Source organism: Melanotaenia boesemani, chromosome 12 (genome assembly GCF_017639745.1).
Source record: "Melanotaenia boesemani isolate fMelBoe1 chromosome 12, fMelBoe1.pri, whole genome shotgun sequence".
Lineage (NCBI taxonomy): Eukaryota > Metazoa > Chordata > Actinopteri > Atheriniformes > Melanotaeniidae > Melanotaenia > Melanotaenia boesemani.
The window spans coordinates 24,928,285-24,951,123 of NC_055693.1; the positions used below are offsets into that span (position 1 = coordinate 24,928,285).

General features: G+C 39.2%; 1 protein-coding gene across 9 annotated transcripts in view; it reads left to right on the top strand.

Moving 5' to 3' along the window:
• LOC121650788 (putative uncharacterized protein DDB_G0271606) overlaps positions 1 to 6,771 on the top strand; it is a 61,392-nt gene extending 54,621 nt beyond the window's left edge. For 8 of the 9 annotated variants that reach the window (XM_042002524.1, XM_042002529.1, XM_042002530.1 and 5 more), the window contains 6 exons: positions 3,125 to 3,160; positions 5,151 to 5,198; positions 5,320 to 5,497; positions 5,577 to 5,675; positions 5,748 to 5,822; positions 6,062 to 6,771. In XM_042002524.1, the coding sequence (XP_041858458.1) occupies positions 3,125 to 3,160; positions 5,151 to 5,198; positions 5,320 to 5,497; positions 5,577 to 5,675; positions 5,748 to 5,822; positions 6,062 to 6,283 (658 nt within the window). In that variant the 3' untranslated portion in view covers positions 6,284 to 6,771. Of the gene's footprint in view, positions 1 to 3,124; positions 3,161 to 5,150; positions 5,199 to 5,319; positions 5,498 to 5,554; positions 5,676 to 5,747; positions 5,823 to 6,061 lie in introns of those variants that run through there. The other variant, XM_042002533.1, reaches the window with a different exon arrangement.
• The last annotated feature ends 16,068 nt before the right edge of the window (positions 6,772 to 22,839 follow it).

Here is a 22,839-nt window from a genome sequence, read left to right on the forward strand (position 1 = left end):
TTGTTTAAAAATTGTTCAATATGTTCATCTGTTGGATTAATCTGTGATTCATATAATGTTTTATAGAAGCTTCTAAACGTGTCATTTATCTTGTCTGGGTCATGGCTGATGTTTCCGTCTTGATCTTTAACAGAGGAGATTGTTGTTTTCTCCTTGTTTGTTTTTAGTTGATTTGCTAAAAACTTTCCAGATTTGTTACTGTGTTCAAAGTTCTCCAAGCGAAGTCTTTGCACTAAAAACTGTGTTTTTTTATCTATAATTTCTTTAAGCTGCAATTTAGTTTTCCTTATATTATTCATTGTGTGCTCTTCGGGGGAAATGCGGTAAGCCTCCTCCAATGATTTAATCCTGAGTTCTAATTCTAAAACTCTTGCTGTTTCCTTCTTCTTCTTATGTGAGGAGAAGGAAATTATTTTCCCTCGCATTACTGCTTTTCCTGCTTCCCAAAGGAGACACGCTGAAGTTTCAGGCATGTCATTTTTTTCTATATAAATTGACCATTCTTTTTTAAAATAATCAATAAACTCAGGATCTTTCAATAAAGAGGTGTTAAATCTCCAGCTTTTACCAATCGGTTTATTATTTTTGTTTCTCAGAGTGAATGAAACTGGTGCGTGATCGCTAATGCTGATTGGATGTATCTGAGTCTCTGAAATGTCGTCCATTAGTGAGTTACTATTTAAAATATAATCTATTCTAGAGAAGGAGTGGTGAACTGAAGAGAAGAAGGTGTATTCTCTTAGTTTAGGATGGTGAGAGCGCCAAGCATCGCAAAGACCAAAATCCTTCATGTACTGTTTGATAGTTTCTGACGACTGCCAGACTCGATGACTGGCTGATGTGCTGCAGCGATCTTGTTCAGTCAAGACTACATTAAAATCACCAGCTAGCACTATTCTGTTATCTGAATAATTCTGGAGTGTAGCAAACAGGGAGTGGAAAAAGGAGGGATCATCTGCATTGGGGCCATATACATTGGTAATACATAATTTGATATTACAAATAGATAATAAAGTTATCAGAAATCTGCCTTCCGGATCCACTACTGTGCTATCTATGTCAAAATTTAGTCTCTTATTAATAAGAGTAGCTACTCCTCTTTGCCTAGAATTGTAACAAGCTGAGTAAACATGAGGAAACTGAGCTGTTTGAAGAAGATCTATGGTTGAGTTTGTTAAATGAGTCTCTTGTAGTAAGACAATGTCAGCCTGCAGCTCCTGTAATTTATTAAAGATCTTCAACCTCTTCTCCCTGGAACCGGCTCCATGTACATTCCAACAGACGATTTTTAACATGGTTATTGTGAACGGTTTAATGCTTCATGCGTGTTACTGACGCGTGTGTCTTTGTGCGCCCCTCTTGCGTGTTCGCGCGTGTTTGCATGCAGCCTGATTGCGCGCGTTTGTCCGTATGTTAAATGTCCGTATATGTAGTCTACCTTAATGCGTGTTCTCTCATACATAAAAGGCGAGTGTTTATATTTATCATGTATGGTGCGGCTGTGCGTCCTGACGGTTTTCGACCGGCCGCGTGCGCTGCTGATATTACGAGCTGGATTACAATTAACAGTGAAAGCGTGAAAGATAGTGAAAAGTGAGAAAAGTATTTGTGTGAAATATAAAAACAAAACAGAAAAAAAATACATCGATCTAGATGTAGAGGCTGTGGTGAGACGAGCAGTGTGTTCTACTGTCAGTGATCTATAATGGCGAGTTAAGAGTGATCATTTGGAGAGATTGACATACAGCACCTGGGATCAGAAGAGCCACGGAGTGAGGTCTAGAAAAATTCTGATGTGGGGCCAAGCAGGAGCACTAACCAGGGAAAGAGGGGCACAGATGAGACCTTCTTTTAGGTCTAGATTTTATGAAATATTGAACTGATTTTTACAACTGATTTGATCATCTGATGTAAAACGTGAAGAAAAACTAGTAAAACAAGCAGCCAATGATGTATTTTTATCAGCAGGTGTTTACTTTGGGTGATGCTGCTGTAGGACTTATCACTGCTGCACAAACACTCACACTGCAGTGATAAAAAGAAAAAGCTGTTTTTATCCAGATTATCAGTTTTATTAGAGTTTTTTTCATCGATGTTGTCTGTTTATCTTCAGTTGTCACATCTGCTGGTTTTAGGACAGAAATTATGGTGAGATGATGATATATGAATCCTGAATTATGATCTAAAACATGGTAGAGATTATGTAGAACAACATATAAATGGTAAATGGTCCGTATTTATATGGCACTTTACTGTACCTGGAAAGATACCCAAAGTGCTTTACATCACCCATTCACACACACATTCACACTGAGTTCCTGATATCGGTGTCTTGCCCAAGGACACCTCGTCATGAACTCGACTTGGCTGAGGATCGAACCCGCAACCCTCGGGTTACAAGACGTCCGCTCTACCTTGCTGAGCCATGCACACCCACAGTAGTAATGTAGAAGTACATTAGATGCTGCATTTACTAATCCTTTGTCATCTGACGTTTACCCAAGAGAAGGTCAGTTAACAGTAAATATTTGTAGCATCAGCTTGTTTGGTTGATACAATACAGTACAATGCAGATTTCAGGCATAGACGCAAATGGTGATTAATCATGATTAATTTGAAAGCTGTAACTAATCTGATTAAAAACTTAAATCATTTGACAGCCCTAATATATAATATAATATAATATAATAAGCTTAAGTTTAGTAATTAGATAGCATAGCTGCAGGTTTCCATGTGTTGAACATGCACTTCGATGACTTTGCTGGAAGTTGTCCTCCAAGCTTCTCAGTGGGTGGAGGATGCTGCTGTTTTTGGTCATTTTTCATGGTGATTTTGGGGCTCAGTGGGAGATGCCTTTCATAGGTTTGGTTTAACCAACACAGGCTCTGATTTGTAGCTGGTGTTTTGGAACTGACAATGCAGGTTAAGACGTCAGAGGATTCAGGAACCTGGAGCTCAGTTTGTTAAACCTCCTTCTGAAATATCCCCTGGCTAGTTTAGCTGGTGTTTACAGAGCAGGACAGAAAAAGGTCCATGATGCATGAGTTCTATGTTGGAAATGAGTTTTGATGACTGAATGTGTGATCTGAAGTTATTGATCCATTTCTGTGATGTGTTTAAACAGAATAACCAAGCTGGAAGAGCAACTTCAACAAAAAAGGTAAACATGTTTAATTTATTCCAACTTTTCAGCTTAGATTTTAGGTCCAAGAAATAAATAAACATTTATTACTTAAATAAAAAACACAGAATGAGACTAAATAAAAACTACTCCCCTTCGGTGGTGGAAGGGATTTAGTCCCAGTGATTCTAGCTGGAGTCTGAATGCCTCTAGTAGGGTCATCCAAGCCAAACTGGTCTCTAGGGGGGGACCAGACAAAGAGCAGCACAGCAGACTCCAATGAAGAATAAAGATACTTGGCTTACGTTTCCCTCACTCAGATGTGGGTCCTGTGGTCCTCTTGTGAAGTCAGGCCTGAAGGTGGGCTTGGTAACAAAGACCCCTTCCCATGGATTCACCACCTGGGAAAACATCACACAGACATGGTTCTGGTTCTGGCACCGGCTCAGTTCTGGAGTCTCAGAACCTCGGTGCTTTCTGGTGCAATGGTCTACATTCACACCAGTTTAACCTGAACTAAAGCAGGTGGACTTTACTAGACGGAAACAAGCCTAACGTTGGAGATTCTGGCCTGAAAGTCGGTGGTTCAGTCGTCAGGCTCCATGTGCAGTCAGACGACCAAGTGAACTTCAGGAGATGTCAGGTTGTTGACAGGAGCTTACTCAATTGCCCAACAAAATTTAAATCAGTTGCCAGGTGTTACGACCCCTATTCTGTCTAGGGGTAAAAGGAGTCATACCAAAACTAGTCGGAGGCAGATACTTATAATAAAACCAGTTTATTTACAACTTGGTAAATAGAATTAGGTATCAATAATAACAGAGGCATCAATGGTTAACCAAAAGTATTCATCAATAAACAAAACTTACTCTGAACATAAAACAAAGGCTTAATAAATGCAAAACTCAACTTAAAGTGTCCTGTAACAGGTATAAAGGCCCACAATTGCAGCCTAACAATAAACTAAAGGGAAAGCAGTAACAAAAGTTATCTCAACCTGAGATAATAAACACCAACAAACAAAATCTATGAGTCAATCCCAAATCACAAATCAAATATAGCAAACAAAACCCACAGAGGGTAACAAAGCTACAAGCACTCTGTTTTCAGTCCCAAATGGCGAGCTGGGCTGCAATCACACACAGCTGCCTCGAATGAAGGTAATCCTGGCCATACAAAGGGGCAGATTCTTCCTGTTTGGCCAGCCACAGAGGAAGAAAACACCTTAAAACACAGACTCCAGGGAATACATTCTGAAATACATACACTTTCAATAAAAAATTCCAACCAAAAAGGCATGCTTAACATATATCACTCTGAGACAGGGCATCGGCAAACTGATTGTCTGCACCCTTTTTGTGATTAATTTCGAGGTGGTACTCTTGCACAATAAGAGTCCAGCGCATTAAACTTTGAATATGATTATACATACGAGCTAGAAATACTAGAGGGTTGTGGTCTGTGAACACCTGGGTGGGCGCAGAACTAGATCCCACATACACATCAAATGATGCAGTGCCAAGAGCAACGATAGCAAGCTGATAGGCCTGGGGCCATAACACCAGGCAACAGAACGTTGCATCATTCAGGTTTTGTTCTTAACTTTAATTCCAGGGTTTAATTGGTCTAAACTAGCTTATCTGAACTTTATTTTCAGTAGTCATTAGATTTTCAACATCTAAGAAAGACCAGGCAGATGAGATGGTACTTGATTACTATTGTAGCCATCCATCAGCTGAACAGGTGGACATGTAATACCAGCTCCACTGTAGTCCAGGACTTTGGACACTGGCAGCCAGCACTGATCTGGCTCCAGCTTTTTCTCAGGTCTTCAGGTGAATCCAGTATTTATCTGCCAATCAGGTAGCGGTTTGAGATTGATGGCCACTATTCTCTGGTGCCCATTGGGAGCTGAGTTTGATCTCTAGTTTAGCAGGTTTTACGTCAGTTTTAGCTTTTGAATTGCTCCCTCATCTGGTTTTGTTTTTACTGTGGATGGATATGCTCTTTACACCATGATTTTCCACAGCTCGGCTCTAAAAGCAAAAGAAGAAGAACTGACATCATTCAAAGACAGGTATGCTACATGGTAAAACACGTGAACATTCAGCTATGATTTAATGTTACTGATTGCTGCTTTAGATAATAACGTGAGTAATAAACTATATGAGACCTAACCTTTGGTTTGGTTTGTACAGAGTGGCAGGGGAGGTCGCTCTATCAATGAAAACAGGATCAACCATCAGCATGAACAACCCAGTGAATAAATTCCGACTGAAAGAGATGTACGATGAGCTGCGATGCTTCTGGCCAAAAATTAAACATGAACTAAAACTGAATAAGAAAACTCCAGAAGATGCCAGGAGAGTCATTCAGGTACAATGCTATTCATTGGGACATCATCATTGTTGCTTGTACTAATAATTAAATTAGAGTTTCTAACTCTTAATTGTAGGAACAGTTTAAAGCAGCAGCAGCTGACATGAAGAGAAAGAAGGAACAGCTGGATGACATATTCGAACTAAAGGAGGAAGAAAGTGAAGCATCTCTGAAGGTACTGCAGAGAGTTCCTTGTCTAAGACTGGATCATTAAAGTTTCTAAATTCATCTTTTTTGTCTGCTTTAGGTTAAACAATACAGACAGTCAACAGCAGAAAACCTCCAGCTGGCTATCTACAGCAAGAAACATGCTGGGTCAAAGGTTCGTTAGACGTTTTAACAATGCACATATTACATTCACATACGGACACAAGAAGCATGATCTAAGCTTTAATTCAGGATGTAGCAGTGAGTTACAGATCGTTTCATCCAGAAATCACAGACCAGTCTCCTCCTGCTCTGGAACTAAAAACACCAGGTCATGGAACGCTGCAGCTGGTTTTCTATGTATTTTCTAGGTATTCTAGCTTTTTCTGATTCAGGGTTGCTTCTTCTCCGTAGAAACATCCCTCCATAGGTTGCCTGCCTGGACCTGAAGGTGAAAGTCCTGTGGACATGATGGCTCGTCTGGCCTCTGAATGCTACTGGCTGGGCTCTTTGATGGCGCTGAACAACCCTCCTCTTTACCCAGACTGGGAGAATCACCCTCCTTCCATGGATCAATGGGATATTTTACCACGAAATGTCCGAGATGTTGTTGAAAAAGAGCCATGGAAAATCTAGCAGGACAACAGGACCATTATTTAGTTCTGAGATTTTATGGATTGTAGAGTTTCTGGGGATTTTCTGTCAGAAATATTCTAAACTTTTAAAGGAGAATAATTGAAGGTAGCCTTCATAAACCTGATCCAATTACTCTTTAGATTTGAGTTTAGCACAGCGACTTAGTTCCTCTGCTTAATCTATCACACATACAATGCTTTGATTTATTATTCCAGCAGAGGTGGCTTAATGTTTTCATTCTGTTAAGTTTAGCAGTTATGGTTGTAGCTTTTTCTCTATACTCATGTTAAAACTGAATTAAGTAACTAAATTTGAAAATTTTTAACAAGGAATAGTAAAAAAAATGAAATATATACATGTTGAATGTATTTTTATTACAATAACATGTAGATAATGAATAATAAGAGTTAAAGTAAAACTATAAGTTTCTATGCTTTGGTTAAAATGACTGTTGCAGCACTAAATGCAATAAATCAGATTTCATGTTTAGTCCTGGACTGTCACTATTTCTTATCAGCGTTTTTATCTTTATTTATTTTTAACCTTTCTAGCATGATGGCAGCAGAATGATGGTCTGGCTGCCACGTTGAGCTGAACAAATTTACTCTGCCAAGAGGAAAAACATTTTCAAACTATTAGCTTCAAATGACAGAAGGAGACTAAAACACTCACATTACGGAGGCACCATTTTAGTAGTCATAAATGTAGCAGTAGAAAAACCGAATTCATCAATCTCACGTCTTCAGGAAAGAAGCTGTTCCTCGTCCAGGTGGTCCTGCTTTTAATACTGCGCAGCCTCTTGTCTGAGGGGAGAGGGACAAACAGAGCATGTTCGGTGTAAGTGGGATCTTTCATGATGCAGGAGGCTCGCTTCTCTCGAGGTGTAAATATCCATGACAATGGGTAGACTGCATCCCACAGTCCTCTGTGCAGTCTCACCACTCTCTGCAGACCCTTCTTCTCCGCCGCCAAGCAGCTGCCATGCCATACAGTGATGCAAGGGGTCAAAACACTCTCCACCACACACCTGTAAAAGGAGGTCAGGATTGTACTCCTCAGCCCAGTGTGCTTCAGCCTCTTAAGAAAGCATAAGAGCTGATGTGCCTTCTTAATCAGACAGGAGGTGTTGTTTCTCCAGGTAAGGTCGTTGGAGATGTTTATGCCCAAGTACCTATAACTGGAAACAACTTCCACTGTCCCTCTGATGCACAAGGGTGTGGGGGGGGGGGGTTGTTCTTTTGCACCAACCCTCCAAGTGTTCCTCCTCCTGCCTGTAGGCGACCTCATCATTATTGACGTCCCAGCACAACTGTGCCATCCGCAAATTTCAAAACCCGACAGCTCGGATGTCTCGCCGAGAAGTCATGTGTGAGCAGGATGAACAGGAGGGAGCTCAGCACACAGCCCTGCGGGGAGCCAGTGCGGTATAATTGTATTAAACGCTGAGGTAATATCCACAATCAAGAGCAGGTGGACATAAGAGTCTTTATTCTCTAAGTGGGCGAGAACTGAGTAAACCACAGAAGAAATGGCATCCTCTGTGGATCTGTTTCAGTGGCAAAAAATTTCAATTCAAATCCAATTTAAGTCGGATTGTGTTTTTGAATAACTTCCAAAAATGCATGTAGTTTGTTCTTCTAAATGATATTAGAGCCATTTTGCCCGCCTCTTATTTTAGGTTAAATTTTATTAATTCTGACAGAACAATAAAGTTATTAATAATTTACCAGGCTACCCTTGATGAGTTCTTCTTGTTTCTCACGAAGGTACAGTATGAGACGTCTCATCTCAATGCTCAGGTTCTGTGAACGGATTACTGTGTCAATACTGTACCATCACTTATTCAGTGTGAACTACTACATTATAACACAAGAGCATATAATACAAGAAGTGATATGAAGTGCTTAATAGTGAATAATAGCACTACAGAAAAAGTTGTTTGTGATTGTGTGTGATAAACAGCATATTAGGTCCATCATCCATGTGAACAGGTACAATTTTGACAGAACCCACCTGAATCAAGCTTGTGCAGGTTTGTCCCCACGACACTTCCCTTTGTCTCCATCTAACTCACTGTACAATTTTTTTATTTTTCTGGATATATCCAAACTTTATTTGATAATTTCAAATATTTAAATGTCCTCCAAAGATAACTATGTTCTTAAATGAACTATGAACTATGATTAAACAATCCGGTGGCCCAGACACTAATGCTAATGCCTGCTAATGCAGGCATACATTTATAAACAGTAAATAGCCCAAACTCCAGGGTGTTATTTTCAAGTTTTAGGCCAAGAACTTAACCCCCATCATTAGCCCAGTGCTGTTTGCGCTAGGACCCCTTTGCTGTCTTAAATAATGCCTGAAGCAAATACCACGAGGTAAAAAAAAAACTAAACATTTTGAAACCTTTTTATATTGAAAGGCCAACATTTCTTGTAATATCTAATGAACACTTAGATCAGACATGGTCCAATTTAACAGTTATTTATTAATGACGTGGGCAACAGGCAACAGCAACACAGACCAACAACAAAGACCAACGACATGAACCAACAACAGAAAGCAACGACATTAACCAGTCACAGAAGGTAAAGACACATGCAGAGTACTACAACGTCTAAATAAGTAGCAAACACATATGCAACAAATGCTATGTGCAACTTTTACTTATGCAACAAACACAAATGCAACATAGACATATACAAGGAGCAACAACACTTTGCAAAATCATTTATCCATCGAGCTAAAAAGTTGTGCTGTTAAATGATCTAGTCGGTAGATGAAGCTCTGCTCCAGGGAAATTTTTTGTTATTCTCCTGAATTCTTGAATAAATAAAACATAAATGATTAAAGAAAACATTAATAAGTTTTACACTATCAAGAAAAGAACTTTTAAGTGTCATACAAAATAAGTTAATAAGAATTTATGTATATCATCAAAACTGAGCATATTAATGATGGAATGACTCAAAAAAGAATACCAATTTCTGATTTTCAAAAGTATGTCCATCTTTGTGCAGTGGCATGGCAGCTCACCTGAATAGTTCCAGGTCAGCTGATGGCAGTGCGGTGTCCCCCACATATAAACGGCTGATTTTCAAGCAGTAAGCAGCTTGAAATCAGTCTATGCTTGGAGACTAAAGCTGATTTCTCAAGGATCTCTTCCTGTCCAATATCTAGGAAAGTGGCTCGAGTGGTATGTTGCCCTGGCACTCTGATCTCTTTTCTTAAACGTGCAGCTATATTTTGATGATTTGCCGCGATAGGTAACTGCAGTCAGTAGGCTGTGGCCTTGAAGCTTCGTCCTAGGTGGGACCCTGCACTGACGGTAAGTGCTGAATATTATTGTTAGTTTATGTGTCTGTTGGCTCTGACACTGCTCCATGCTTTTTAGACACAGAGGAACTACGGCAGACGCCTGTTTCTGCAGTGGGAACATTCCGCCGCGCTTCCCACAACACTGACTGCCGCTTTGGGTTACTGTGTGTACGACTGTCGTCTACCTTGCCCCATTGGTTGTCTCGTAGGCCGACCACCTGTCTACTTTGGCCTGGTGATCGCCAGGCAGGCGACTTCTCTGTAACTGGAGTTCTGTACTCAAAGGACTAGGATTTTAAAAGTTTGTAGGCTTTTGGTTTTTCTTATTACTATATTTATATTTTCTGCTTTTGGTATTGTAATTTTAATGGTTTTGTTTTTATTCTTTTGCAGGTGTGCTTCCTCCCCCCTGGTGGTGGACAGGCCCTCCTGGTGGAGGCGTCTCCCTTTATTGTGTGCATGTGAATGGCACAAGCAGGTATAGGTGGCACTGAATGAGACGTTTGTTGTGGGGTGAGTTTAGTTAGGTTTTCCTTTGGTTTTGAAACGCCCACAAACTTTAGGCCTATTCCATAACCAGTAAGCCTTGCTTATTTATTTAATTTTTTCTCTCTCTCTTTAGACCCAAATGGGCCACTTGCCACATTTGTTAATCAGAATCAGCATTTGATTATGTATATTTGAAAAGTAAACTATTGTCATTTACCTGTTAAACATGCCAGATTTTAAGGTTAATTTACCTCAGCTTCACAAAGCCAGTGATCTTTCCCTGAAGTTATCTGCAACTGGACTGTCATTTACAGTAGACTTAGAAAAGACTTCATACTTTTTAGTCATAGCTTTCTTGAATCGTTTTGGTGTTAACATCCTTAAATTCTGCTTTGGAAGTAAGAAAAAACCAACAAAAAATTTTCAGATAAAGACAGTGGCTGAATAATTAGTATCAGCTGAATACAGTGCGGGACTGGCCATCAGGTTTACCGATTTATCAGATATGACTTATCTGGTGGACCGACGGTGATTTTAGGCTGGGCCTTTCCTCCCTTTTTATTTTATTTATTTTTACTAATTATAAAAGAGAATGATACTATTGGTACACAAATCTGATTGACCCACTCGTCATGATTGATTCTGGGCTGGACCAATTACAGCCGAGGGCTGATACCCCCCTCCCTCTTGGGCCACGGTAATCATGTCAGTCAATCATACTCCTAAACACACATTTTCATCATTACATGTGTAAAATCACTTAAGAAATTTGAGTTCAGACAGAATCTTAATATTACAGTTTAGATACTACAAAGGTTCATTTAAGATATTTTATTGGACAAAAATGTTTTTTCAGTGTGTATATACTGTAAGTTCTCATAAAAACTTTTCCCTAACGGAAGGCGAATATTTCAATGATGTCGACATTAGGGGCCTAGAAAGAGACAATGGGAAGTAATACCCAAAGAGTCTTGCGCTGCCACTGCCAGGCCATGAGGATAAAATTGAGTAAAATGTATCCCTATCAAAAAGATTCTAACAATCCACCAAACCAGGCAGATTATATTCACAACTCTACATTTGTAAATCCACGATCCCCTAACAAGACAGGCTAACAAGCCATGTAGCCTGCATGTGTGCTCCAAATTAATATTTATGTTTTGAACACATTTTCATGTAAAAACTTTAAAGTTGTATTTATTTTATTTCAACATTTCACAAAACTCAGAATACAGCAGGCAGATTGAATTTCTAACCTCTTTCTCTCATGGTTAAATCAGATTTGTTTTGTAGTAGAAATTCAATAAAAATATACCATAAAGTTATGAGCAATAAATACCTCAAAAAAGCAACTACTTACATAATGATGCATTACCTCCCTGATGCACAATCTCATTTTTCGCCTTCAGGCGGTAAGCATCTTCATATTTCATCACATATTGAAAGACAAGTCTTCATAACCTGATTGTCCAACCAGGGCAAAATGAAAAAAAAAATATTTCATGCTGATCAACATAGCATTTATTCCCACTATTCTAAATATTTAATATTAGCTGAATACTGAGCATTTTAAAACAGATTATAAATGACCTACAGTACTGTGTCTGTACTGTGATGCCCCCTCTGTTACCTAAAGATAACAATAAAGCTGTGACTGCAAGCAGGTGCTATGAGATGCCAGGCAGACGTCGCCTTTAAAAGGACTGGACAGGATTTCAGGGACTCTTTGGTATTTGTTTTAATCAACAACAGAACAAACAGGGTGCTTTCGAAGGATGGAGATCTTTTTTTCATCATTACCATTGTTGCAGTTAATGACTGTGTGTGACAGATTAAATAGGAGGTAGCAAGGCCTTGAGCTTTGCAGGAATACTAATAGAAAAATGCCAATTTCATTTCATTTCATTACAGGCTGTGCATCTGGCTAAGGACATTCATTACTGGCAGCATTTCATTTTAAACCAATTTCCCCCACTCTTGGAAGGTTTTAAGTGCAAATGTTTCATGCACACCACAGGAACAGTGTCAATGACTTGGAAGAATTGTACAGTTTATGTATATGTAAAATGGCATGCCCATTACATGATTGGTCTTAATGCAGAGATAACACCCAACAGGCTTTCCAGCTTCACTATGAAGGGAGTGTACCCAGTGCACTTCACCAGTCCAAAAGAGTTATTAAGGGGCTTTAAAATAGGGTAATTTCATTTAAGGCATATGCAAAGCTTGAAATAATAAAATTATTTTTCTTATGTTTTACAAACATGTTTGGCAAAAATCAGAAAAAGATGACAGATTCTGCAGTATTTCAGGAACTCGGTTATTAAAAAAGGTTACTGAGGCAGCAGTGTATGGACTTTTGTAAGCTCTTGTGGAAACTAAACAGCCCTCTCATTTGCATGATGAAGCAGAAACATATATAGGAATGTAAAATAAATGAAGAAGGAACTGTTTAAAAAAAATGGAAATGAATAAGTGAGGAAGTTCAAAAAGTAAAAAATAAATACACAAATATTCTGTTATTTAAATGTGTTATTTTTTTTACTTTCAATTATACCACACTGCAAAATGACAAGAAAATATGTATATAAATAAATGTAGGAATAAATGTATAAATTGGCAAATACTAGACAATTAAATCATCAGTCAATAAAACAGGGTGCACAAACTTAAATAATTAGTTAGGGAATAAACCAGATATATTCATTAATTTTCCATCCAGTATGTTCATTACTGCATACACTCTTTTTTTGTTGCTTTATTTTTGCAGTATTTATTAGCACATTGATTTATTTATGAAGCCATTTATATATTTTTGTATTTTTTGCAGATCATGACAGTTTCAGTTCTCCACGGGGAAGGAAGGACAGAACTTCACCCATGAAAAATCTTCCAGAAATATAAATATTACAATTAAATATATCATATATTAATGAGAAAACATCAGACACTTCTAGTCAATATTTAAAAGAAGGAATCCAATATTTATCAAATACTGATAACCATTTCAAAAGTTTACTTGATATTCTACAAAAATCAAACATTTATTGAATTATAAAAAGAAGGCTGACATGTTTATTGGAAGAATGCCCAATGTTTAAACTGGGACATGTGGATTAAAGTTGTAAGATTAAAGAATTGTGTCTCTTATGAATTAAGGACCGCTATTTAATTAAATAATATAATGTAAAATGATCCCAGATTCAACATGTTTTGTCATACCATATCTAAATATACATTCATTAACTGTCTGAGCCTGCTATCCTGAAAATGGATGAGTATATTTATTTTGCATATTTGTGAGAATTATGCATACTCAATCATTTTTTGAGAAATTATATAAGGATGTTTCATTCATTTCTGCATCTCATTATATGGAGAAAATGCCGTTGACCTCCACTGCAGCCTCGCTTTGGGATGTGGGCCAGTGTGTTGGAAGTTTCCATGAAAATCTTGCTTAGTAGAGTTTCTCCTATTTCTATTTTTGTAAGTAGAGCTAGCTCTATTAATGTTGTGCTATCACCAGTAATTTGTGATTTTCATTACCTTGGACAGCTGAGATAAGTTGATTAATCCGTGTGTTTAATACCTGTGTTGACACACTTTTTGCAATATGGGCCAGCAGGTGGGAGATACAGAGCCTTCAAAAATTCTCACATTATTCTTTTAATTATGACTCTGAGCCTGGAATGAATGTTTTTCTCCAGCATCAGGTTGTTCACACGCTAGATCCTATGAATCAGGCATAAAACTCAGCATGGATGATAATTACAACCTTCACCAGTGCTTGAAAAGGTCTTTGAGTCTTTTGGACTCAGTGCGACATGGGCTTTTATAGCTTCTACTAATGACCCCTCATCTGGGGTGCTGGCATCGCTGCGATAGCATGCAAGCTGATGAGAAAGAGCCGATCTGCACGCTGCACTGTGCCACCAGTCTTTATTAATGCAGCAAAGTCGTCCAACAAACAACTGGGGATTTACAAACAGCATCATTGGGTCTCAGTGGAGGTCATTACAATGGGAATGAGCACACTCTTCTTACCCTGTAAAGAGCAACCGAAAACAGTTTGGCAAAGAGAGTGAAGACAGAAGTGTAAGTGTGTAGAGAAAGAGGGTATGTATTGTGTATAGAATGATACAAGAAGGGAGAAATTCATAATTGGAGACAGACACAGCAGAAGAGGGGGCACTGGGGACGAGAAAAAAGTATGTGGCCAGTGTTGGTGAAGGTGCTTTGAAAGCTACCAATTACTTCATATGGGGAGAAAGTTGAAGTACAACAACACCGCCCTGGGGAGAAATCCAGGCTGTGTTCCAATACCCATGATACCGTACTATTTAATTCAACTGGATTCAATTTTATTTATATATTGCCAAATGACAGCCTAAGTCATCTCAGGGCACTGACTATAGAATATTATTGAGAAAGCCAACAAATCCCTTTGAGCACTTGGCACCGGTGGGAGTAAAGAAAAAAAAAAAAAAATGAGGGGGGGAGAACCTTTTAACAGGACGAAATCTCTGACAGAACCAGGCTCAGGGAGGGCAGCCATATGCCTCAAGCAGCAGTTAGGATGAAGAGACAGTGAGAGAGCAAAAGCGAGCATAAAGCACGAACAAACAATGTAACAGTAAACATTAGACTGGGTGTCAGACCATGCAGAAACATGCACCTCTAGGACCCGAGCAAAAATGAGATACACAGAAAACAGAGCACCGTGAGGAAAAACACGCACAACAGAAAACAAAGACACAAAGTTAATGATATGCAGGAATGGTATAAATGAATGGAGAGGGAAAGAGAGTAGAGTAAAGGAGTGATGCTGAGGGCATTATGGGAGGTCCCCCAGCAATCTGGGCCTATAGCCGCATAACTAAACGATAGTTCAGGGACACCCGAGGCAGCACTAACTGTACACTTTACCAAAAAGGGAACATTTTTATCTTTGTCTTTAAAGTTAAGAGGGCATCTGCTTTCTGAACCTGACCTGGAAGCTAGATGCACAGTAGAGGTGTTAGGTAACTGAAGGCTTTCCCTCTTATTCAACTTTCAGAGTCAAGGAACCAGAAGCCAGAGCTCTGAAACTGAAGAGCTTTGAGCATAATATAGAACGGTCAAGATTTTAATACACAATGAAGTTTTGACATTAATGCCTTTTGAAGCTTTTGAAGAGAAGCTAATATGGAGCAAATGTGACGCCTCAAGCAAACTTTAGTTAAACACCTGTTTTATATCAGCTAGCGTTCTTCAGGAGTTATTGAGACATCCTCATTGTAAGGAATTGTACTAGATTAACTCATTAAAGTTTACTCCTCTACAGCTTAAAGGATGAAAGGAAGGAGAGATAATATGATCTTTTTTTCTAAAACAAAGCTTATTTAACCCTTGAAACTCTGCTAGATTGCTGGTGTCCTTGGGCCATATCGTTTATATTGTTAAGAGTTTTTCAGGCATGATAGTGTGTAACTCTGTGGGGTAAAATGTGATCGATAGCTTACCCTTTAGGTGATCTACTGAAGGTTTCCAGGCATTTATGTCCCGTCTGTGAGGTTTAAAGTCCAGCCACAAAATTTCCCTACTATGTTGCTACGAGATTTATGTTTTGACCCGGAAATTATGATAAAGCTACTTTCGACCAACTAGACAGATTAAGAAGTGACAATAAAGTTATATATCTGTCTGCAAAGAACTAAAGTAATGATCCTCCAGGGCTGGAATAAAACAAAGATGTTTTTGATTCATGGTGGTGCTAAAAACAAGGTGAGTGGGAGTTGTTATTGTGAGGATAGTAGAGAAATATTACCATAAAAAAACTGTAAGTAGAAAAAAATAAATCAAAACACCTGGAGGAAAAAGTGTAACTATATGCAAATAGTTTCAGTTGTGTTTTTTTCAATGCCAATATTTTTTTCTTCTGAAAGCCAAGACTTGAGAGAATGATATGCAGATGAGAAAAGGCTTTTTCACTGTTGATCTCTGTGTTATTTAGACAAAGTAATATTAGTAGTATTTTTCTTTTTCTTTTGTTTGGCCTTTGTGGTGCTATATCTATTGATACATTCATTTTACATTATTTTACCTTCATAATCTGACAACTGAGGCTGTCCCGAAAAAAAAAATAATGTCTGTATATTGATTGTGCTATAATGGGTTGAACTTCTAGATCAGGGGTCGGCAACCTTTGTGACATGGAACGCCAGTTTGAAATTTTCTTCTCAACAAAAATTTTTTCTGGTATTAGCTCAAAAACTGCTTTCATAAACATGTTACACTGGGAAGAGAGGTTAAAACTGAGGCCACAGTGGAACTATACCATATCTGTATATCATAACAAAGCAGCCATACAATAGTAGGCTTACTTATCTGTATTAAATCATAACAAAATAACCACATCAACATATCAAAGACATGGACAAAAAGCTACACATTTAAACTAAAACCAAGTGTAGGCTGAGGCAACATTAAGTGAACAGATACCTACCAGATAGTCGATGTGATGCCTGGCCCTTCTTTGCTTGGCTGAGCTCTGTGATCTGAGGCTAGTTAGTTACTCTGACTTGCGAACATGGCTCAGAGTGCTCTTTTATTAACTGACTGCGGGTAGGGCTGAGCACATGTTTCATGTGTGAAAACAACTGCTCACAGAGATATGTTGACCTGAGAACTGACAGCAGTGCCAGTGCAATGTCCTGGAGACAGCTGAGTTTCTCAGGCGAAGATGCCCAGCAGGTCAGGGTGTGGGCTCCCTGATCTTGCACTGATGTGTCTTCCAACCATTTTCTGAGCTCTGCAAACTTTGTCACCCACAGTGTCAAGCTCTTTGGCTCAATCAGCTGCATTTCCATGCCCTCTGTACCCATCCTGTTGATCAGAATCGCATCCATAAGAAAGAGAACATTGGTCTGGTGGTGGAAATGTCATCTGAAAATACTACCAGCTTACCAACAGCTGTCCATGTCTCAACCATGCCCACAACAGTTTGTCCGGCACCTTGCAGTCTGAGACTGAGCCCGTTCAGATGTCCAATGTCTGCGAGAAACACAAGTTTCACAATGCACTTCTTGTCCTCCAGTTATGGATACTTTTAGCCTGTTTCAGCCAGAAAGGCCATGATAGCATCAAAGAGGCTAACAAATCGCTCAAGAAACTGCTGGTGTGTCAGGCGAATCGCTTCATTAAAAGTTAAAAATCTTTGCCATCACTTCATTGACATCCAAATTTGACAGTTTTGCACACAGATTGTCCTTGATGTATTATGCAGTGGAGTTTCATGATGGGGTGAACGACGATCAGTTTGGCAGTTCGCTGTTGTCTCCCAACCATGGTGAGAGCTCCGTCTCTGGTCACTGCAAACATTTTCCCAATGATAATTCCTCTTCCCTCAAAATGTTCAATTAATGCCTTGGCTATGTCTTCACCTTTTGTTGTGTCATGCATTGGCTTCAAGCAGCAAAGTTCCTCTCTGAAAACGCAACCATAGTACCTTGCTATGACTGCCAAACACGTGATGTCAGTCGCCTCCACGCTTTCATCAAGTGCGATGCTAAATATCTTTAAATCCAGCTGTTTGCTGAACTCTGACATTTTCAGCCATTTCATTGATACGTTGCTGAACACATCTACCTGATGTTGAAATGTCCGTTTTTCTTAACTTGACCGTTTCTTTATTAGGCAAGTTTTTAAAAAGAGCATCTGAGCAACTGAGAAAAGTATTTGCCACCCATAAAAGGTTTTTAATACTTTGCAATGCAATGCAATAGCTTGCTTCTGTCCCATGATTATTAACAGCAGTACAAACTTTGTTTATCATACCTGGAAACAGCACGTTTGATTGACTCTGCTTTGTCTGTTTTGTCTTTGAAAGTCTCCTTGTGCTTTGTTTATTTAAACACTTTTTTTTATGTTTGACACACAACATTTACACAACATAAAGTGCACAGAGCACAGTCTTTCAAAAATACAAAACCAAACTCTTGTGCCCATAAAGACTGGAATGCCCTAGTTTTGACCTTTTAAGCAGCTGGTGTTGCCATCGTTGATGACATCTGTAATGCTAGGATCTCTGGGAATGTCAGTTTAACCCAACAAATCAGGCCACACATACAGCGAAGGTCCACATAACACTGAGAGGTGCCAGCATGCAAGTGTTTATGCCCCTGGGTGCCAAAGGTCGCCAACTCCTGTTCTAAATGCATTTAAAAAATACATACATAAAAAAGATAAAAATAAAATAAAAACACACACACACACACACACACACACACACACACACACACACACATTATTGTACTCTCTAAGTCCAATAGTGACCTTTTTTTTCTTTTTTTTTTTTCCATGTGGCAGAATTAATGCTGATAAATTACTGAAATATCTCCTCCTTACAGCAAGAAACAGCTGGACAGACTATTTATATTATTATTATTATTATTATTATTATTATTATTATTATTATTATTTTTATGTATCAATAATATTTCTGTGTAACTCTCTCTCTGCTAATAAAGACAATAACTAAACTGTCCACCTTCAAAAAACAAACAAAATCCTGGCTCATGGAGCAACAGCAGTGTAACCATGTCATTTGAAGTGTGTATGTGTGTATAAGTGAGGTGTACATATGTGTGAGCTTGAGTATGTGTGTATGTATATACCGCATGGACTTTTACTAGTGCTAACTGGTCTCAGGACATTTTATTGTATTTACTGTTAATTTCCACTGTTCATTTAATCTTACTGTTAAAAGCCCTTCTAGGGACAGGTGTTGCGAATTAGCCATGGCCATAAACATACATGCATCAGATTATTTTAACACAATAATCTATGTTTATTGTATCTGTCCCTATTAAATAAATAAATAAATAAAAATTAAACCAATAAAATTGTTAGCTCATAGGCAGGTCATCAAGTCTGTTTTTTTGTTGTTATTTATTATAGTGATGTAGGGGGACACAATGTGGGCATAAGCAAATAACATAATGATTTATTTATATATAATTGAGAACATGAATGGAGTATCGAAATAATGTTGAATTAATTTGCATTTTCTTATTAGAGTATTTTTGTGTTGACAACCTCTCTGGACTATTGGACAGTAGTTATTCATGAGAAAGACTAAGTGCAACCAGCTCATCCCATATTTTCAGTCCTTGTATTCTCAACAACAAACAGATTAGAAAACTCAGCAGGAATGACCTTCTACATAATTTAAAAAAAATGAATTTGATATTAGACACTGCTAACCTTTTCTCCAGCGTAGGTATATTGGCTTCATTCACTACTGTTGTTTGCATATTGAATATCTAATGTGAAATATGCTTTGAACTTAAGATCATTCTGACACATACTGAAGTGTCAGTCCCGCTTAATGTTTGTTATTTTCCAATGCCTTTTTCCACTGATAGTCCTATACCATTCTAATTCATTTGCATGTGATAATTGGTTTGCAACAGTGAGTGCAGCAAGTAATTGCCAGTAACCAAGTATTTGGGCTCCTCATCAACTCCAAAACACAGACAAATAAATTGATGGCGAAGTCAACTGATGTGACTCAAGGTGAGCTTTCCACTTCACAGCCAGCAACATAATGCATGTGTGCATGGAGATGCCGCTGCAATCCTATCTGTGTGTGTCAGACGCAGATTCCCTGTTGAGGCTCTAATTGCATCTCTCTCTAATCCAGTTGCTTGTCAGGGCAGCTGAAGCTGATGGTCCTTTACAGTTGGATAATCGGCAAGCTCATTGGGCAAAACAGTAAGCACCCATCACCCTTCTACCTGAATCTCCTCCAGCAGGTTGTTAAATGTGTCTTTTGTTGCACACGCTTTGATGTCAGTCTGAATTGTGACATCTATATTATCAAGATAAGTGAGCAATTTACATAACCTGGAATGCCAAACTTAATTCTCCAAGGTAAAAGGATGGTAATCCACCCTTTTTGAAAGCCATTTTTCTGTATTTTGTTTTCACTTGTAACTCATTGTGTTGCTCTTTCTTTAAACTTCTTTGACTATAAATGAATAAGGAGGTCAGATGAAGGCTTTTTGTCCATGCAAGCTAAAGTCTGTAACATTACATCATGTTTTAGATTTCTTCCTTTCAGACACAAGTATATGTGTGAGCTGTCGCAGACATGCCATCTGAAGTGGTGTCATCAAAGATACTCTAACAGATGATGTCACAGTGCTTTGGTTTTATGGTGTCTAGGTAGTTTTGGCTGTGTGTTAACCCTACCTGAACAAGACGAGGGCATTAAAAAAAGAACCTCCAACATCAAAATGACCTCAAACCAAGCAGTGGGCTTACACTAGCTCCCAACAAAATACCAACCAACATTGAACAAGTTTAGATGAACAATCCAACGGGCTAACTCTTTGATTATGTGTGTGAAGGTGAAACCAATGGTAATGGTCTTGATTTTAAACCCACTACCAGTGAGTCAATCTTTTCCTGTAAAAGTGAAACTAAAACATGAGAGGATAAAGTGAGTGGTTTTTCACAAGCGCACTAAGAAGGTCTCAGCGTGGTAGATATAGTGAAACACTGAGTACCTTGATGTTTCCAGTGGTGGACCGAAATTTAGGTTTCACTGAATTTCTTCTTACAATTGTAAACTTTCAGAACAATTCACAGTTGAATTGGAGAACTTGTTTACAGATTACATCTTTTAGAGGGGCAGTCCCAAGTCAACTCCCTTTGCTCAGTCTCCAGCTCGACAGCCTACAGCTGGAGTCGCTACAAGAGGAGGAGGATGATATGAGACTCTAAATGAGGCTCTCCAGATTCCATGCTGTCTGGCTCCCCAGCCTTGGTTCTGCCAAACTCTGTTTCATTTGGCGACCCAGTAGGCTTGCTCTTGGACCTGGATTAGGGGTCTGTGACTACAGAAGATTCCAGCCTCTTTGGACAGTTACTATTTGCTTCCTGCTTTGCTGCCGTGCGGACGCTTCCTGCTCTGCTCTCCTTTCTCTGCTCTCCTTTCTGCTTGCATTTTTCTTCTTTTTTTCTTCTTTTTTCTTATCTTTACCGGCAAGAAATTTAGGAACAAGGACTCCTGGTCACTTATAAATCACTGGAACGAATATATTTTTTGATAAATTTAGTTGATTTCCATCGGAGAACTAGTGGAACGATGTCTCCTAACCCTGCAGTATCAGTGAGCTGCACTGAGTGTGAGCAACTTTCTTTGAGGATAACACAGCTGGAGAAGAGGATTGAAACACTGCAAGACATTCGTGTGAATGAAGAATTTATTGACTCTGTAGTAGCTTCTGTACAAGCTACTGAGTTGTCAAATGGATTGAGTCACATCTTCATACGCGAAGGCATGTCGAATGTGGAGCCTCCCGCTACAGACCTGGCTGATACACTTCCCTGGATGTGTTCAAATGACATTGGAATAGCTGAGGAAAATCCCAAACCAGACCATCAGACTGATCTCTCCTTCTGGAAAACAGTTGGTGCCAGACCAAAGTCATCAACCCCGGCCAGAACCTGGTCTGATGTTGTTCGTCGCAGAGGTAAATCCAGCAGGAAATTTAAAGCTCCAGCACTCACTCCACCATCTGGAGTCTCACTGCATAATAAATATGATGTGTTGAGTCATATTAAAATGAATGATGATGAATGTAATGCAAGGATTTATCAAAATTCAAGAAATAGCCCTAAAACTCAGCCCAGGGCTAACCAGACCAGGAGGAGAGGCCAAAATCCCACAAACAGGAGGACTAGAGAAGCTATCGGCACCTCCACACAAAAACAAATAGACACAATTCTGATTGGGGACTCCATAACACAGCATGTCAGGATGGCAAAGACGGAAAATTTAACACTTTTTGATACATCAGTCAGGGAACTGACAGAGATGTTGCCGACCATTCTGTCTTCACATCCAGATGGTATGAAGATTATTGTCCACACAGGGTCTTTTGATATTCTGAGGAGGAAAATTGGCTCTGAGATCCTGAAAAAAGACTTTTCTCTGCTGTTGGAGAGACTGTGTCAGTTGGGAGCACACCATGTTTACATTTCAGGACCCATTCCTACAGCGGGTAAAGGAATTGAACTTTTCAGTAGGCTTCTTGGCCTGAACACATGGTTATCAAACGCATGTATCACCCATGGGATAAAGTTCATTGATAACTTCAATATCTTTTGGAACTGTAAGGAGCGATTCAGACCTGATGGTGTGCATCCAAATCTAACTGGATGCAGATTACTTGGTGCACACTTGCGTCATGCTGTTGGGACGGCAAACCCAAACATGAGTGTACAGATAAGAGCGAAGGACACAGCAGAGAAGCGATCAACTGCCAGCTCTCCCCCCTCACCAGACCCTCTTCTCCACATCACCCAAGGTCTTAAAAGGATGTCTCTATCCAGGTCTGAACCCCAGCGACCACCATCTACCAAGAAATACAGGGCTCCCCCCCTCCCCCTCCTCATCCTCCTATTAGATCATCTGTCCTGACCGAGCAGGGCATGGGAGGAGGTTCCCAGAGCAGCAGAATTCACAACAAAGATAACATGCCATGATGCGTTCAGGGTCCTTGCTGTAGTTTTGCTACTACTGACAGCTGTTCTGAGATCAAGCCTGGACCCAGTAGGATTCCTGTGTTAGTTAGTAAAATAAGGAATCGAACACGGTCAGCTTGTGGGGTGAATCGATCTAATCTGTTAACTGTACCTTGTATAACTCAGAATACAACAGAGACCAGTGTAAACTTCATAAAGCTAGCTGTACTAAA